At 40.0% G+C, this 14,315-nt stretch overlaps 2 protein-coding genes across 2 annotated transcripts in view; one reads left to right on the forward strand and one right to left on the reverse strand.

The window, feature by feature from the left end:
* lgr4 (leucine-rich repeat containing G protein-coupled receptor 4) overlaps positions 1-7,298 on the forward strand; it is a 29,607-nt gene extending 22,309 nt beyond the window's left edge. The window contains exons 9-18 of the mRNA XM_020632510.3: positions 46-117; positions 203-271; positions 362-433; positions 865-930; positions 1,081-1,152; positions 1,329-1,400; positions 1,526-1,651; positions 2,347-2,444; positions 3,011-3,064; positions 3,197-7,298. Of these exons, the coding sequence (XP_020488166.3) occupies positions 46-117; positions 203-271; positions 362-433; positions 865-930; positions 1,081-1,152; positions 1,329-1,400; positions 1,526-1,651; positions 2,347-2,444; positions 3,011-3,064; positions 3,197-4,593 (2,098 nt within the window). The 3' untranslated portion in view covers positions 4,594-7,298. The remainder of the gene's footprint in view (positions 1-45; positions 118-202; positions 272-361; positions 434-864; positions 931-1,080; positions 1,153-1,328; positions 1,401-1,525; positions 1,652-2,346; positions 2,445-3,010; positions 3,065-3,196) is intronic.
* A 1,626-nt stretch (positions 7,299-8,924) lies between these two features.
* The window catches only part of mybpc3 (myosin binding protein C3), a 30,794-nt gene continuing 25,403 nt past the window's right edge, over positions 8,925-14,315 (reverse strand). The window contains exons 24-30 of the mRNA XM_065952872.1: positions 14,064-14,152; positions 13,015-13,210; positions 12,737-12,876; positions 11,515-11,674; positions 11,227-11,363; positions 10,900-11,086; positions 8,925-9,422 (exon numbers count right to left, since the gene is read on the reverse strand). Of these exons, the coding sequence (XP_065808944.1) occupies positions 9,382-9,422; positions 10,900-11,086; positions 11,227-11,363; positions 11,515-11,674; positions 12,737-12,876; positions 13,015-13,210; positions 14,064-14,152 (950 nt within the window). The 3' untranslated portion in view covers positions 8,925-9,381. The remainder of the gene's footprint in view (positions 9,423-10,899; positions 11,087-11,226; positions 11,364-11,514; positions 11,675-12,736; positions 12,877-13,014; positions 13,211-14,063; positions 14,153-14,315) is intronic.

Raw genomic sequence — 14,315 nt, forward strand, 5'->3', positions numbered from 1 at the left:
TTGATGCTGGTTTGAACTCTTCCCCTCTGCTCTTGCTCCTCCCAGACATCTCTATGACAACCCTCTGTCCTTCGTGGGTGCTTCAGCTTTCAAGAATCTGTCTGACCTGCACTCCCTGTAAGTCCAGCTGTTTTGTTTCAATCTAAAACAACTTTGATGTTGATGACAATGATTTGACTTTTCATCACCATGTGTGTTTCAGGGTGGTGAGAGGGGCCAGCATGATGCAGGACTTCCCCATTCTTACATTCACTAACAACCTTGAGAGCCTGTGAGTGAACATGGATGCTGCATCTAATCCTGCTAAAACTTTTTTTTTTTTTTTTATCACAGAAGTGACTGATTATGATTTTCATTTCAGGACCCTGTCAGGAACCAAGATATCATCCATCCCTTCTGATCTCTGTGAGGATCTCAAGTTGCTCCGGACGTTGTAAGACACTTTTCCTGTAACCTGCAGTCGTGCTGAAAACACACACACAACATAGTACTCCTTGATTATTTGTTTTTAGGGTGTTTTTTTGGAGCTTTTTAATGCTTCATTTGGAGAGAGGATGGTAGATGGAGTTTAAAACTAGGATGAGAGAGGGAGGAATAACATGCGGCTGCCCACCTCGAGGGCTACAGCGTCTGTGGGCTGCACGATATAATCACTAGGCTATCTGGTGCCCCAGTACTTCTCAAAATTTTAAGTGACTTAAAAATAACAGGGACAGGAGAAATAGAACACATTTAGCTTAATGATTCAAATATGGATTTTGACACTGTTAAAGACTGATTTGAGGTTCAAGAAGAGCAATTTGTAGGCCAATCCCAACTTCATTTGAAAATGTCTTTGTTAAGGCTGTTTATTTCATCCATCAGAGATCTGTCCTACAATGAAATCAAGGAGCTACCATCTCTCCTGGGCTGTTCACGTCTGCAGGAGATGTGAGTATTAATCCTCTAAATGTCTTTTCACAAATCAATTAAGACAATAATTATAGAGCTAAAAAAAGACTGTTGGTGTTTATAAATACAGAATTAATTTAATCAACAATTTCCTTGTTGACTGTTAAACATATTTATTTCAATCTGCAGAAGCTTTCAGCACAACCAAATTCAACAGATTGACAGGGAGACTTTCCAAGGTCTCTCTGTTCTCCGTTTACTGTAAGTGAACACGCACGCGCACACACACACACACACACACACACACACACACACACACACACACACACACACACACACACACACACACACACTCTGTGACACACTCACTTTGGACACTTTCAACTCAAATGTTTGAAGCTGAGATTGTAACCTCAATTCATTGTGATTCTCCTTAGAGACCTGAGTAGAAATAAAATCCGAGTTATCCACAGAGAGGCTTTCCTCACTCTCAGCACACTTACCAACCTGTGAGTATGACCTGCGTGTTATTTGCACCACCTTTCACCATTAAGAGCACAGAACTCCAGTTACATGTCAGGCTGCTTTGACTGCCTCTGCTGTTCAGAATAAAACGTCTTCTTTTTTTCCACAGAGACCTGAGTATGAACTCTTTGACTGTGATTCCAACCACTGGACTGAGCGCACTCAGTCAGTTGAAACTCTCAGGAAACCCACAAATGAAAAATGTGCTGACTGGAAAAAACCTGCCCAAACTCAGGTGAGGAAGAACTTTGTGATCTGCTGGCATGTTCTGTGAACTCAAGTGGTAAAGATAGCTCTCTACTGTAAAAAAAAGAAATATATATATTTATACAGTATTTAACATAAGGTAGATTTATTTGAAAGAACGAGCATCACATTGAATTTTAAGAATATGCAGACTCTAATACATTTAATTGTTTCTACTCTGTAATTGTCTTAAATTATTAGATCCAAATTTTCTACAGTCAAATACATCACTCGAAATATTCCTAAAATCAAAACAATATCTGATTGTGCTGTGCTTTTAAATCTCAAACACACTTGCTATAAAACTGCAGATGTTCAGGGGAAAAAGAAGTAACCAAAGCTGAATTTGCCAACTAAATCAAATAGTGGACATTACACGATACATCCCTTGTTGTGACCGTTTTGATTGTAAGTATACTGCAGTGGGTAGACTGGCAGAATTACAAACACAAACTTCATCTTTCTGTTTGTATAATGAGAAAACCAGGTGAATCTGTTTTCTCCTAAATTTGAAGGTACACTATGGAAACATCCAAATATTATTGGAAAAAAATCCCAAGGGCCTCGTATTTCAGAAAGAACATTTCCCAGTGTGGTATTGAAATTATGGGACATCTGTGTTATCAATACAGGACTTCAGCAGGATGTTCACACAAGCTTTCTAAACAATTGTTTGTTTTTTAGGTCCATCTCGGTCCCTTATGCATACCAGTGCTGTGCGTTTGTCGGATGTGACTCAATGATGAGTTCCTCCGAGTCAAATGATGTAAAGAAATCTACAGGTGGGAATGCTTTATTGTTTCCTAGGAACAATTGACATTTTGGCTTCGTTTCTTGTTTCTTTTTAATTCACAAAGAAATGATCTGAAAATATCTACAGGACTTCCCTGATTGATTAGTGAAGATTCTTTCTGTGTGCACTGAACACTTACGGAGTCATTTCCTGCATTTGATATCTTTGGTATCACATTTCTCTGATACATTTCCTTCTTTTATTGAAAAGTGCAAAGTTGATGGATAAAATGTTGGTTACATGTTTTTATCTCTATGCACATAGATTAATGATTAATGTCAGATAATCATTCCAGCTATTAAAAAAACAAATTTACCATCTCGTTCAGTCTGGTCTGGTGGTTAACTTTTGGTATTTTGATATTTGTCTTTGCAGTTTTTGTTTAAAATAGTTCTCTCTTCTAATCTTTTGCCATAGTAACACAACATGAGTTTCAGATACTTGAGTGATTTTATGCTAAAATGTTTGGAAAAAATTCATTATAGGAATTTGAGTAGTCATGGGATGTTGCACTTCACTGCTTTCATTGGCTCATTTTTTTCTGTTTAATTTTAGGCGGGGACGATGTTGAAAGAATCTCCATTATTGTCCATTGCTCTCCTTTACCAGGTGAGCATAACACATTTTCACATCTTTCAAAATGTATCTATGTTTTGCCTTTTAACAATGAATTCACAATTGTTTTGAAACAATTAAAAAATGGTTATTATTTCAGAACTAACGCACTGTTTCTGCCTTCAGGAGCCTTCAAGCCGTGTGAGCACCTGCTGGGTAACTGGATGATCCGTCTGACCGTCTGGTTCATCTGTCTGGTGTCTCTGGTATTTAACAGCCTGGTGCTGGTGGTAACCTTTGCCCCTTCTCATCGAGCTGCAGGCCACACCCACTCCTTCTACCCGCCCCTCTCTCCAGCCAGGTTGCTGATGGGGCTGCTGGCTCTGGCCAACCTGCTCACAGGCCTGTATGTTGGCGTGCTGACCGTCCTTGACTTTGCTACCTGGGGTTCTTTTGCAGAGTTTGGTGTGTGGTGGGAGATGGGGCCCGGCTGTCAGATCACAGGAGCTTTGGCGGTCTTCTCCTCAGAATGGGCAGTTTTGTTGCTGTCACTGGCTGCAGTGGAGCGCAGTGTGGCAGTGCGGACAATACTCAGGAAAGTTATGTCACCCAGAAGGAACGTCAGCAGCCATCGAGGATGCTTGAGAGGAGACAGACGCTTCAGCTTGGCTGCGGGACTGCTGGGGCTGTTGGCTGCTGCTGGAGCCTGCCTAACAGTCCTGACCTCCAGTGAGCACTCCACCTCTCCCCTCTGCCTGCCGCTCGCCGGTGGTGAGAGTCCAGCCTTGAGCACCACAGTCGCTCTTGTGCTGCTCAACGCGCTGGCTTACCTGTTCACTGCAGCTGTGTACACGCAGCTGTACTGCCATCTGGGCAGGATGGAGCTGGTCGATCCAGAGCAGACAGGAGCCCTGCGACATGTTGCCTGGCTTGTCTTCACCAACTGCATCTTCTTCTGCCCCGTAGCAGTTTTCTCCTTTGCCCCTCTCCTGACTGGCTACACAGCCGGGGGCCCGGAGATCGCCAAGTCTGTCACCCTTATTTTCTTCCCGTTGCCTGCGTGTCTAAACCCTGTACTGTACGTGTTCTTCAGCCCGGCCTTCAGGGAGGACTGGCTGAGACTACGTGGACTCAGAGGTTTGAGCAGGGAGTTTAAGGCTGGTGCTGAAAGCCACGGGGATGATGGCAGTGGAGGGTCGGAGCTCACAGACGGGGGCTCATCTACCCACCTGGGATATGACTGTGGGATGTACACACAGCTCTGTGGAGAGACAGGTTTGTGTGAGCAGTGCGAGGCAGCACTACATGCCAGGGCCTGCTCTTCCCCCTCAGTCTGTAGACACTTGGTGAAGTCTCATAGCTGTCCCACCCTTCTGGCAGGAGCTGCACTCTGTCAGCACGCTGAGGGGTTTTGGGCAGACAGCGGCACACCCTCTGCTCAGTCTGAGTATGCAGACGAGGGGGACTCATTTGTGTCGGACAGCTCGGACCAGGTTCAGGCCTGTGGCAGAGCCTGCTTCTGTCAGAGCAGAGGACTCCCTCTGGTACACTACTCATACAACATACCTCGAGTCAAAGACTAAGGATGCTTCAGAGCACCACATGTGAATTTAGATGCTACAAGGATATGTAAACATTTTTATAACAGACAAAATGTGCCAATCACCCTGCTAAAGACTACTCAAAGAGCACTTATGTTTGTATTTACTGTGTAAACAGAGATGCAATCACTCTTTAAAGGGAACTCAGTAAATGATCTGAACTGAGCACTTCATGATTCAAACTGGTCTACAAAGGATCTTGCAAAGAAGAATCTTGCCACCAGTGCCTGCCTCTTGCTTTAGAATGGAGATCACAATGTTGCAAGCCTCAATGTGTGTCAACAATTTTGTGATTCATCAGTTTGAACTGATCTCATAAGCTTTTCATTTTTAATCGTTTTACATATTTTCCAAAAATTTTACTTCTCCACAGCAACTGTTGATTTTATACTCTGATTTTTTTTTTTTTTTTTTTACATAAATGTAGCACATGTAATAATCATCCCAGACTGTTCTGTGTGAATGTAACTTTAGGTGGAAGAGGGATATTCTTACATCAGCAATAACTTCTTCCCTACCTTGCCTCTATAATCTACCGTCTGAGAATGGTTTGAGTAAATGCCAGTCTATTCTAAACACTTCTTTGCTTTAAGACTAAGAATGTGATCAAAGTAGCAGATATCACTGTTTTATTAACAGCTATGCTCGGTGGTGGTGAAAGACGTTATTTATTGTATGAGCAGGAGCGACAATTTCAGGTGTATGAAAGACGGCCTTTGAATAATGAATACGATATAACCCAAGCATTCACCTAAACAACAGCAGCTCTTGTTGTGTAACCCTCAATAGAACACATACATGTCTAGGTCATTATTTTTATTAGTTTGAAGGATAATTACAGTTACTTTTAAATCTGGGCCTTCATTTTTACAGATTTTGTTTTGTTTGATTTGGATCAAACTTTATTTCTTTATTTACAGGATTATTCGCTGTTTTTGGAGGAAGCCTCATAATACCTCGTAACACCGGTTATCTTAGCTTAGCCAAGCTGAACACAAAGTTTGGAAGCAGATGGAAACAGCTGGTCTATTTAATCTTTTCAAAAGTGTCATAATAAAGTCTGATGTATGTCGCTTTGAGTAAAAGTGTCTTCTACATGAACTGTAGAATTGTAGTTAAACATGCAAAATGTAAAGTATCAGTAAGTGAGATTTAGAGCTGTTTTATAACACAGTCAAGCTTACTCTTAACACTGTTTCCACTCTATTTCCAAACCAAAATAAAATCAGTTTACCAATCCCAGGTCCTTATCTTACTCTGGGTACGATATTTCTCAAAATGTCAATAGAAAAATGTTGAAGTATCTATTTAATGACCAACACACCTAAACCAATTTGTTTATCTAAATCAACAATTTCACTTGAGTTTAAGAGTAATGGCTGCTGTATGTTTTTAGTTGATTTACCACTTATCTTTGGACATAATTTAGCTTATGATTGACAAGTTAAACACACACATACCGTCCAAGTTCAACACCTGAATATAATCCCACTCTTTATATTATTTTTTTCAACATGATTTGAAAGCAGCACAAGACTGGCAGCCAGCTGAGTCAACAACAAAGTGAAAATGCTTTGCCAAAAAAAAGACATGAAATGGACCATTGTAAATGAAAACAGGGTGATTATTATTGTCCTGTGTATTCAAAGAGACAGAACCTGTAGTGTGCATTTTTCATTTAAAGGATTATTTGTTAAAAGTTTCGAAGCACACGGTCGGTCTGTGTGCTATGAAATATGTTATTTGACATGGTGGTACAAAAAAGAGAAAATAAGGCCTGTGTTTAATCCCCTTCCTCGTGTCTTTCAAACACTCATTGTCTGTTCATTCTAGTCTGTATTACTCTGAAAATTATTTTATTGTAATTTAATGCAGATCTGTTTTCACCCTGAGAGCTGAGCTGTGTGTGTCGGGAGATTGACTGATGTTTGGTGTGATGGAGCATGACTGTACACATTGAGGTGGATACACCCTCGGAGCATGTATCCACAAGTGCATGTCATGTGAGCGCTCAGGAATTTAGCCAACATAGGGAACCGTTTTCTGCCACCAACATGTCTCCTTATAATGCGACATCGAAATGTTATCTAATGGGGTTTTTATTTTCATTTTTTAGGAATTGTCTCGACTGGGTGTGTAAACTCTTGCACCATTCAAAATGTCTGTCAATTGTTTTGAAATGTCCCATCTGGTGAAAATGTCCAAACCTTTTTTTTTCTATTAGTTTGGTTGTTGGTTTTTGTATTGTAATGTAAATTATTTGAAAAGAATAAAGTAATCAAGAATGGGATGCTAACTAAGGAAGCTACCTCCTCTACTGTAGTGGCCGCCAGCAGTGCTTTGTAAAAGAAAAGTCTGTTTTTCTTTTATCTTGTTTTTTTTTTTTTTTTTGCTTTTGGGCTCGATGTTGAAATGTGTTGTACATCATCATTTAAGAAAAGTACAAATTGTGGGAGGAATCTATGTACTGTATACTGTGATTTTTTTTTTTAAACCAAACAATAAAACTATTAAATTTTATTTTATTTTTTTATAGATACAAATTTGCAGAATAATCCAGATTATAAACCCAATCTCACTGCAAATTACATTTTTATTTGTAGTTTTTCATGTGAGATCTTTCCAAGGGGTCCATCTGTTAGGAATAAATCTGTTTATTGTGAATGAATAAAATTGGAAGAACACAACCTTTTTGATTTACTTCTGTGTAACAATGTGCTGCTTTTATTTTCTATGTAAAATAGGGACAGTGCACACTTGTGAATATAAACATGTCAATATGCCAGATGGCAGGTTTATTTATATTAATGAAACAATTATTCTGAACAAAATGAGCTCTTACCAATTTTACCAGGAGTGGTACACAGGATGAATCCTCGTACATTGTTGACCTCCTGATCCCTTGGTGCCACAGTGAGGTCAACAATCCAACACTGTATCCTTTTGTTTTGTTCTGACCTTTTTATATTGACCTGAGAAGCGTTTTCTGGCACAACTTCATCAACTACCAAAGTGCATGGAGAATGAAGTTGATGTTTAAACTAAAAGTGTTACTGGAGCTGACCTCTTTTGTATTGGGCTTATCACAAGGTTCACATTTATGGTACTTTGTGGTCAGTGTTAATTAGTGTTTTATGCACGATTTCCATTGTGTACCGCTCCAAGCTTTTAATCTACATTTAAGAGTTATTGCTCTTTTAATTCACTAAAGTGTATTTGTTGCCTTCAAGTATAGCATTTATTTTGTAGATTAACTCAAAATAAATCAGGAACAAATGAGTCATGATCTATTCACTCGCAGCACCTTCACCAGCTGCAGTGTTGTAATTTTACATCAATGCATACTTGTTGAGGTTGTTTTTTTGTTGTTGTCCTGGTTTGATTTCACTTTACAAAGTGTTTTTGGCTACTTCTTCATCCACTGCTAATGTTAGCATTTAGTTCAAAGCCCCACTGTGCCAACAGGCCAAACTTCACAAAGCTCCATGTTGCAGACTGTAGTCATTATAGGCTATTTTTATTACAAACTGCCCGTGGAAACATCATTTTAGGTTTGACATTTTACTTCAAATGCCTCACTTTCTAAGCCTACTAACCTGTAAAGAGTACTTGTGCCATTTAGTTGCGTTTCCTTCATCGGCAGCCATGAGTCATGTTAACCACTGCTGGCTCCCGTCACAGGTTCAGAGCTTTAACTCAGCGGTGAGTGAAAAATAACTTGTGATTGTATAAAGAAGCAGACATGAAATATGATAAGGATATCTAGCTTGAACCCAGCAGGCTTTCCACATGTAATTTGCGGACTTTGGTGAAAACCCAGTGTCAAAACACTTGGCTCAAATGAAGGCGGTGTGAGACATTCATCAAGTATGTTAATAGTGGTGCAGTGACAAGAACAAGGCTCGCCTGGATCTTTTGCAGCTGGACGTTGTGAGGGGGCAGAGAAAATATTTACATTACAGGCATCAAAGACATTACTGTCGTGTGATGTTACAGCAGCTCCAGCTCCATGTGTTCCTCTTCACTGACACATGTCCTCCGTGCTAAAAAAGGACATCCCAGCTATTCCAGCGCCTCACACACATCCCCCTGTGGTGTACACATTAGGCGCATGCCTCACACCTCTAGCTTTAGTGGGGCTTTGTCACAATACAAGTAATCCCTCTCATCCATTCCTCTGGACTTCTGAGAATCAGCCAATGTGTACTACATCGATCATGAAGGCACTTTGAGAATCTGCAGTAAATTTATAACCTATTACATGGTAACATAAAACATATATCAAATATAAACAGAAAGAGAAAAAACACCCATTATGATGTTTTTAAAGCACTTTTTATACACAGAATAATCAACATTCTGTAGTCATTTTCCTCTATCACCTGAATGAGACAGGACAAAAAACATACATTACTTCAGAAATATTACCACTTTCTTTTCCTGGACAACAACATCCATTATCTTTAACTACAGAACATAGTGGTTCAATTTTTCCCATTTTAATGACGCATAAATATGAAAGATTCCTTTCTAAAGAACAGCAACCTCAAGCATGATCCCCCAATATATTCAGTAATCCGGTCACCAACATGATACTGACATAGAAGTGAGGTTGACATGATGCAAACTAATAGAAGAGATTCGAGGAAAATTGTGCAGAAACAAGAAAAGGAAAACAATGTGGGCTAAACACAGTTTGTGATGCAGGTGAGGAGTTTTTTTTTTTTTTGAAGACCATTCATCTTCTCTTCAGTCTGCAGCTGGAACCTCCTACTTCTTATCCTCTTTCTTTTCTTCTTTTGCAATTTGAGCTGCAAGTCAGAAACAAAAGACAAAACACAGAAACAGAGATCAATCCATTGCATACATTTTAACAGTACAATTTTTTTGATTCAAACCTCCAATGCACTTAAAGGCAGCAGATTAAAATATTTACATTTCTTAAATTGATATTAAAAATATGTCAACAAAACTATTCACAAATACTGCAGACATGAAGCAATATTTACTCTTCTTTTTGCCTCTGTTTTTGGGTCCACCAACTCCCAGGGGAAAGTCTGACAAGTTCCTAAAATACTCCTCCATGTCCAACAACTAAACTAAATATATCAACCTTTAATCTTCTACTTGGCAGGAAGTGTTAGAATGGTTTGGGGAGTTTGAGATAGTGCTGAGGGTCAAAACAGTTTAGTTATCAGAGTGACACCTCTAATAGTCAACAAGTATTTATGTGATCCATTGTTTATAGCTCCTTTTAAAGCCCTTCAAATGTCATACATCTAAGCCCTTAGAATTTGACCTAGAGACAAAATGTTGAGGGGAAAAAAAAAAGGTGGTTAATGTGTACATCAGATAATTGTCCTTAAGCTCAGATGATTTGACAAATCCGTGTAAAGCATTTATCAGTGCGTGAGGTGGAGTTGGGTGTTAGCTCGGGATCAGAGGCTGGTTTGAAGCATGACGAGACAAAAAATCATCAGTAAAGGTGAACAGATAAAAGAGGGAGGGAGACACACAGGGATCAGGACTTAAAGATCTATTTAAACCTTAAGAATATATTCATGAAAACTTGTTAACAATGCAGGGCAGTGATTTTAACACCATGACAATATGCGCTCATGTTTCTGTTTGCTGTTACTATGGATACTTCTTCTAGTTAATCTTACAGCTGTAACATTACGATGATGTAGATTCTTTATATTTAAATGCTAAAGTATTTCTTCAACATTTCTCAGTTATACCCCAAAACATTGTATTTTGGTATAAATAATGGCGAAAGAAAACCTATATTCCATTTGACAACATTTTTATGGATTCACTGTAAAAACAATTGAATTCAGGGTAATTCTTGCCTTACTTAAAATCTGAAATATGTTTATTTTAAGACTTTTTATGCCTTTATTTAGAGATAGGACGGTGGATAGAGTCAGAAATCAGGGAGAGAGAGAGAGAGTGGGGAATGACATGCGGAAAAGGACCACAGGCCGGAGTTGAACCCGGGTTGCCCACTTGGAAGACCAGAGCCAGCACTAGCCACTAGGCTCAAATAAGCATGTTTCTACATGTAAAAGAAAGATACATGTTTCATGCATCTATCTGGGGAAACTCTTGGAAACCAGGAGAACTGTAAATAAATAAATCACTTGCCATTTGTTGATCAATAGATATCTTTGAAAGATGTGGACTTATGATACAATGTGTTATTTTTAAATAATAAAAAAAAAATGATGGGACATCAGTGGAGAGTCGAAGCAGGTCATGAAAAGAGAAAACAGGGTATGTACTTACGGCGGACCTCCAGTTTACACTCCACTATGTCCTCTCCGCTGTCGTTCACAGCTTTGCACATGTAAACTCCTCCATCGAACAGACACGGCTTACGGATCTCCAGCGTCAGGACACCCTGCTTACTGAGCATCCGGTACTTGGCTTCATTCGAGATGTCCATCTTGTTCTTGTACCAGGTCACTTTAGGCTAACAGAGTATCACATGTGTATTTTAACTTATCTATTGCATGTATTTGAAAACGAAAAAGATATCTTACTTATTAAACTCAGTTCACATTGTTGTTCACAAACATCTGTTGCACACCTTAATGTTATGACCTCACTGACCTTTGGGATGCCTCTGACTGAGCAGCTGAGCGTGGCGTTGTATCCTGCGATGACGGACCGGCTCACCAGAGGATGTGTGAACTTGGGAGCCTCTGAGAAGTCGTGATCTTTGTGAGAGGGCGGCTTGTAAGCGATACCTGAGGAGAAACAGAGACACACAATATTCATTTAATTTGTCAGTTCTGCTATTCTGCATTAATGGCAACTACTCAGACTTGAGAAAACAAAACTGGACACAAAACCAGAAAGACAGCTTTGATCAATTATCAAGGTGCAGTCAGAGCCCACCTGTTTTCTGGATGTAGGCGCTGTCCTTAGTGTCGCAGGGGTCCAGGCTGAGACCCACCAGGTTGATGGCGAAGGCTCTGAAGACGTACTCATTCCCCATGATGAGGTCAGACGCCACACAGTGTGTTCGCCTGTACTGATCGTAGACTGTGTACCACTCCTTCAGATGACGGATACAACACAAAAACATGTCAGATTCACTTTTACAATAAAAAAAATGGCTGATGTTTACAGGTCGGTGAAAAATGACGAGGAAATATGACAAATAACTTCCTACAATAATAATGTAGAAATATCACTTTTTGGATTTTACAACCGCCAGCTTATGTGCAGGTAAAGAATAATCAAATAGGATCTGTATAGACTCAAGCATTATGTTCCCCTGTCACTTTTATATCTATCATCTGCTGTCTGACATCTCACAGGTACACAGAACATTGTTATTGGGAACATGATGATCAACGTCCCTGCACTCTCTATATAAAGATGCAAGTTAAATTAATTTGATCTAATAATGACCACAGTGAAACGTGAACCATCCGCAGAACAATGGCCCTGCGTCACAGCACAGACAATCTGCACCAGGTCATGGATGCAAGGATAAGATTAGGACATTCTTGCTCGAATTTGGAAGCTCGCGGGTTGGAGGATGGTGCCAGTTGGAGCTTTTGCCAACCAGCCCATAATGCATCACTTTTGCTGCTGAGGAAGCTGATTGTAGTATATTAGTCACAAGGGAGCGAGGCTAAAATGTTCCTCTGTGTCCATGCAGCATTTATCCTCAAACATTTTCAGACACCTGTTCATCATGACAGAAGAGGAAGGTTCAAAAATGTGGGCTCAGATCAGCTCCGGTCAAAATGTAAGTCATGCAATGAATCTGTGTCAGTGAACAAGACACTATCAGCTTTAATTATGACATGGAGACGACTGCCTTCCTCTGAGGAGATGACATATTTTTCACAAGTCATGTTGGTAAGTGTCTCTTTGTATTGGGATCTTGACCTGACTGATCTGCAGATCTTGGGTCTGTGACTAATTATGTGTTAACCCAGATGGCAGTGGACTACCCATGGCTGTATTAAGGCGACACAGACAGTGACAAACTCGGGGTCAAATGTCTATGCAGTGTTGCAACATGCAAACACTCACACTCAGTCTGACAGTCTCTTGGTCTCATTCACATTTATTGTTGTTAGGCTCTAATTCAGTAGTTTCTCACCATGGTCTTCTTGTCAGCTTTCTGAATGCAGTATCCAGATATTTCACAGTTTCCATTGTCCTTAGGCGGCTTCCACTCGAGTGCCACATTAAAACCCCAGACATCCACGATCTTAAGGCCCTCAGGCGGCCCGGGGAGATCTACAGAGCAGAAATATGATTAGCTCTGTGCAGGCAGTACTCTAAGGTAAGAGTGAATAGGATGATTGCTGTTTACTGTGATTATATTCGTTCTTCTTAATACCCACAGAAGCTCTGCTCGTGTTTGGTCCTGCTTACCAACAATCTGCAGCATGATACTCGCTGTGTCTTCCACATTCTCAATCTCCACCTGGAGGTTGTACTTCCCCGAGTGTTTCCTTTCTGTCTTACGGATGAAGAGGATCGTATCCACCTCGCTGTTTCTCACACTGGCAAATGATGAGCTGAGAGGCTCCCCGTCTTTGCTCCATGTGACCTTTGGCCGGGGTTTACCCTGCAGACCGGAAATGACAAAGGAAGGTATTTCAGTTTAAAATGCCTTTTGACAGTTTTAAAGGATTAGTTTTTTATAGTTGAAGAGCATTCACAGACAATCCATAACCCATTAAAACTTATTTTTAAGGGAACATGCCCTGACTTTCTATAGCATTCTGTTCAGTCTTTCAATACAATACTTGGGTCCAGAAAAATCTCCAAGACCTAACGGTCTTCCCATTGCTCATAGGACTGTTAATGTCCAGATAAAAAAATTGTTAATAGCATTACAATATTTGTTTATTTTATCAAGTTGTCAATAATCAATAACTATGCATGTCTGCGTCCATTTTCACTGTGATGTAGAGAGTGAATTCAGTTGACGATTGTGACACCTTTGTGTGTGAGCTGTTTCAGTTGGAGACCTCTGGCTGGTGTAACGCCTGTGTGGTGTGAATCAAACTGTGCTCATGCTGTGGTTTGGACAGTAGCTGCATGTCAAAGATATCTGTCTCTCAGCTGCTATCAACATGCCAACTTGACACAATAAATATTCCTATGTAAGCAAGGTCGGAGTGTTGCCTTTTCTCTGACACCGTTTTGTTGCATTTTAGATAATTAAAAAATGTCAATGTGTGATAAGGGTATACAAAATAATTGCAAACAGAGCCCTTCTCATGTTAACTACCTCACAAAATTCCTAGGTTTTTAAATAAGTAGCAAGTAAAAAGAAGCTTGTTTTTTGTGGATAGTTCATATCCAACTCTCGAGTTTATTCTGTATAAAGACATAACAGGAGAATTCTGATTAATTAAATATCATTTGGAGTAGGTTGTAGATGTCTGAATGAGTCAGCTTTGTGTTTTCTGCACCTGGAAAGGTATCACGATGTTCACAGTGTCTCCAACTTTCTTGATGAGAGTCTGCCGGAGGTTTCTGGGAAGCCAAATTTTAGGACGTTCTGTAAAAGACAAGACACACAAAAAAGAAGCATGATAGGGACCGACAAATATGAGCAGCTCAAAATCTAAGGGGGACTTATTCAATGTATTTGGTTGAATGAGATTCATGGTTGTCATGTCTCATTAAGGACAAGATGGAGAGCAGTAGTAAAGGGACATCAA

This window comes from Labrus bergylta, chromosome 3 (genome assembly GCF_963930695.1).
Source record: "Labrus bergylta chromosome 3, fLabBer1.1, whole genome shotgun sequence".
In the NCBI taxonomy this organism is placed as follows: Eukaryota; Metazoa; Chordata; class Actinopteri; order Labriformes; family Labridae; genus Labrus; species Labrus bergylta.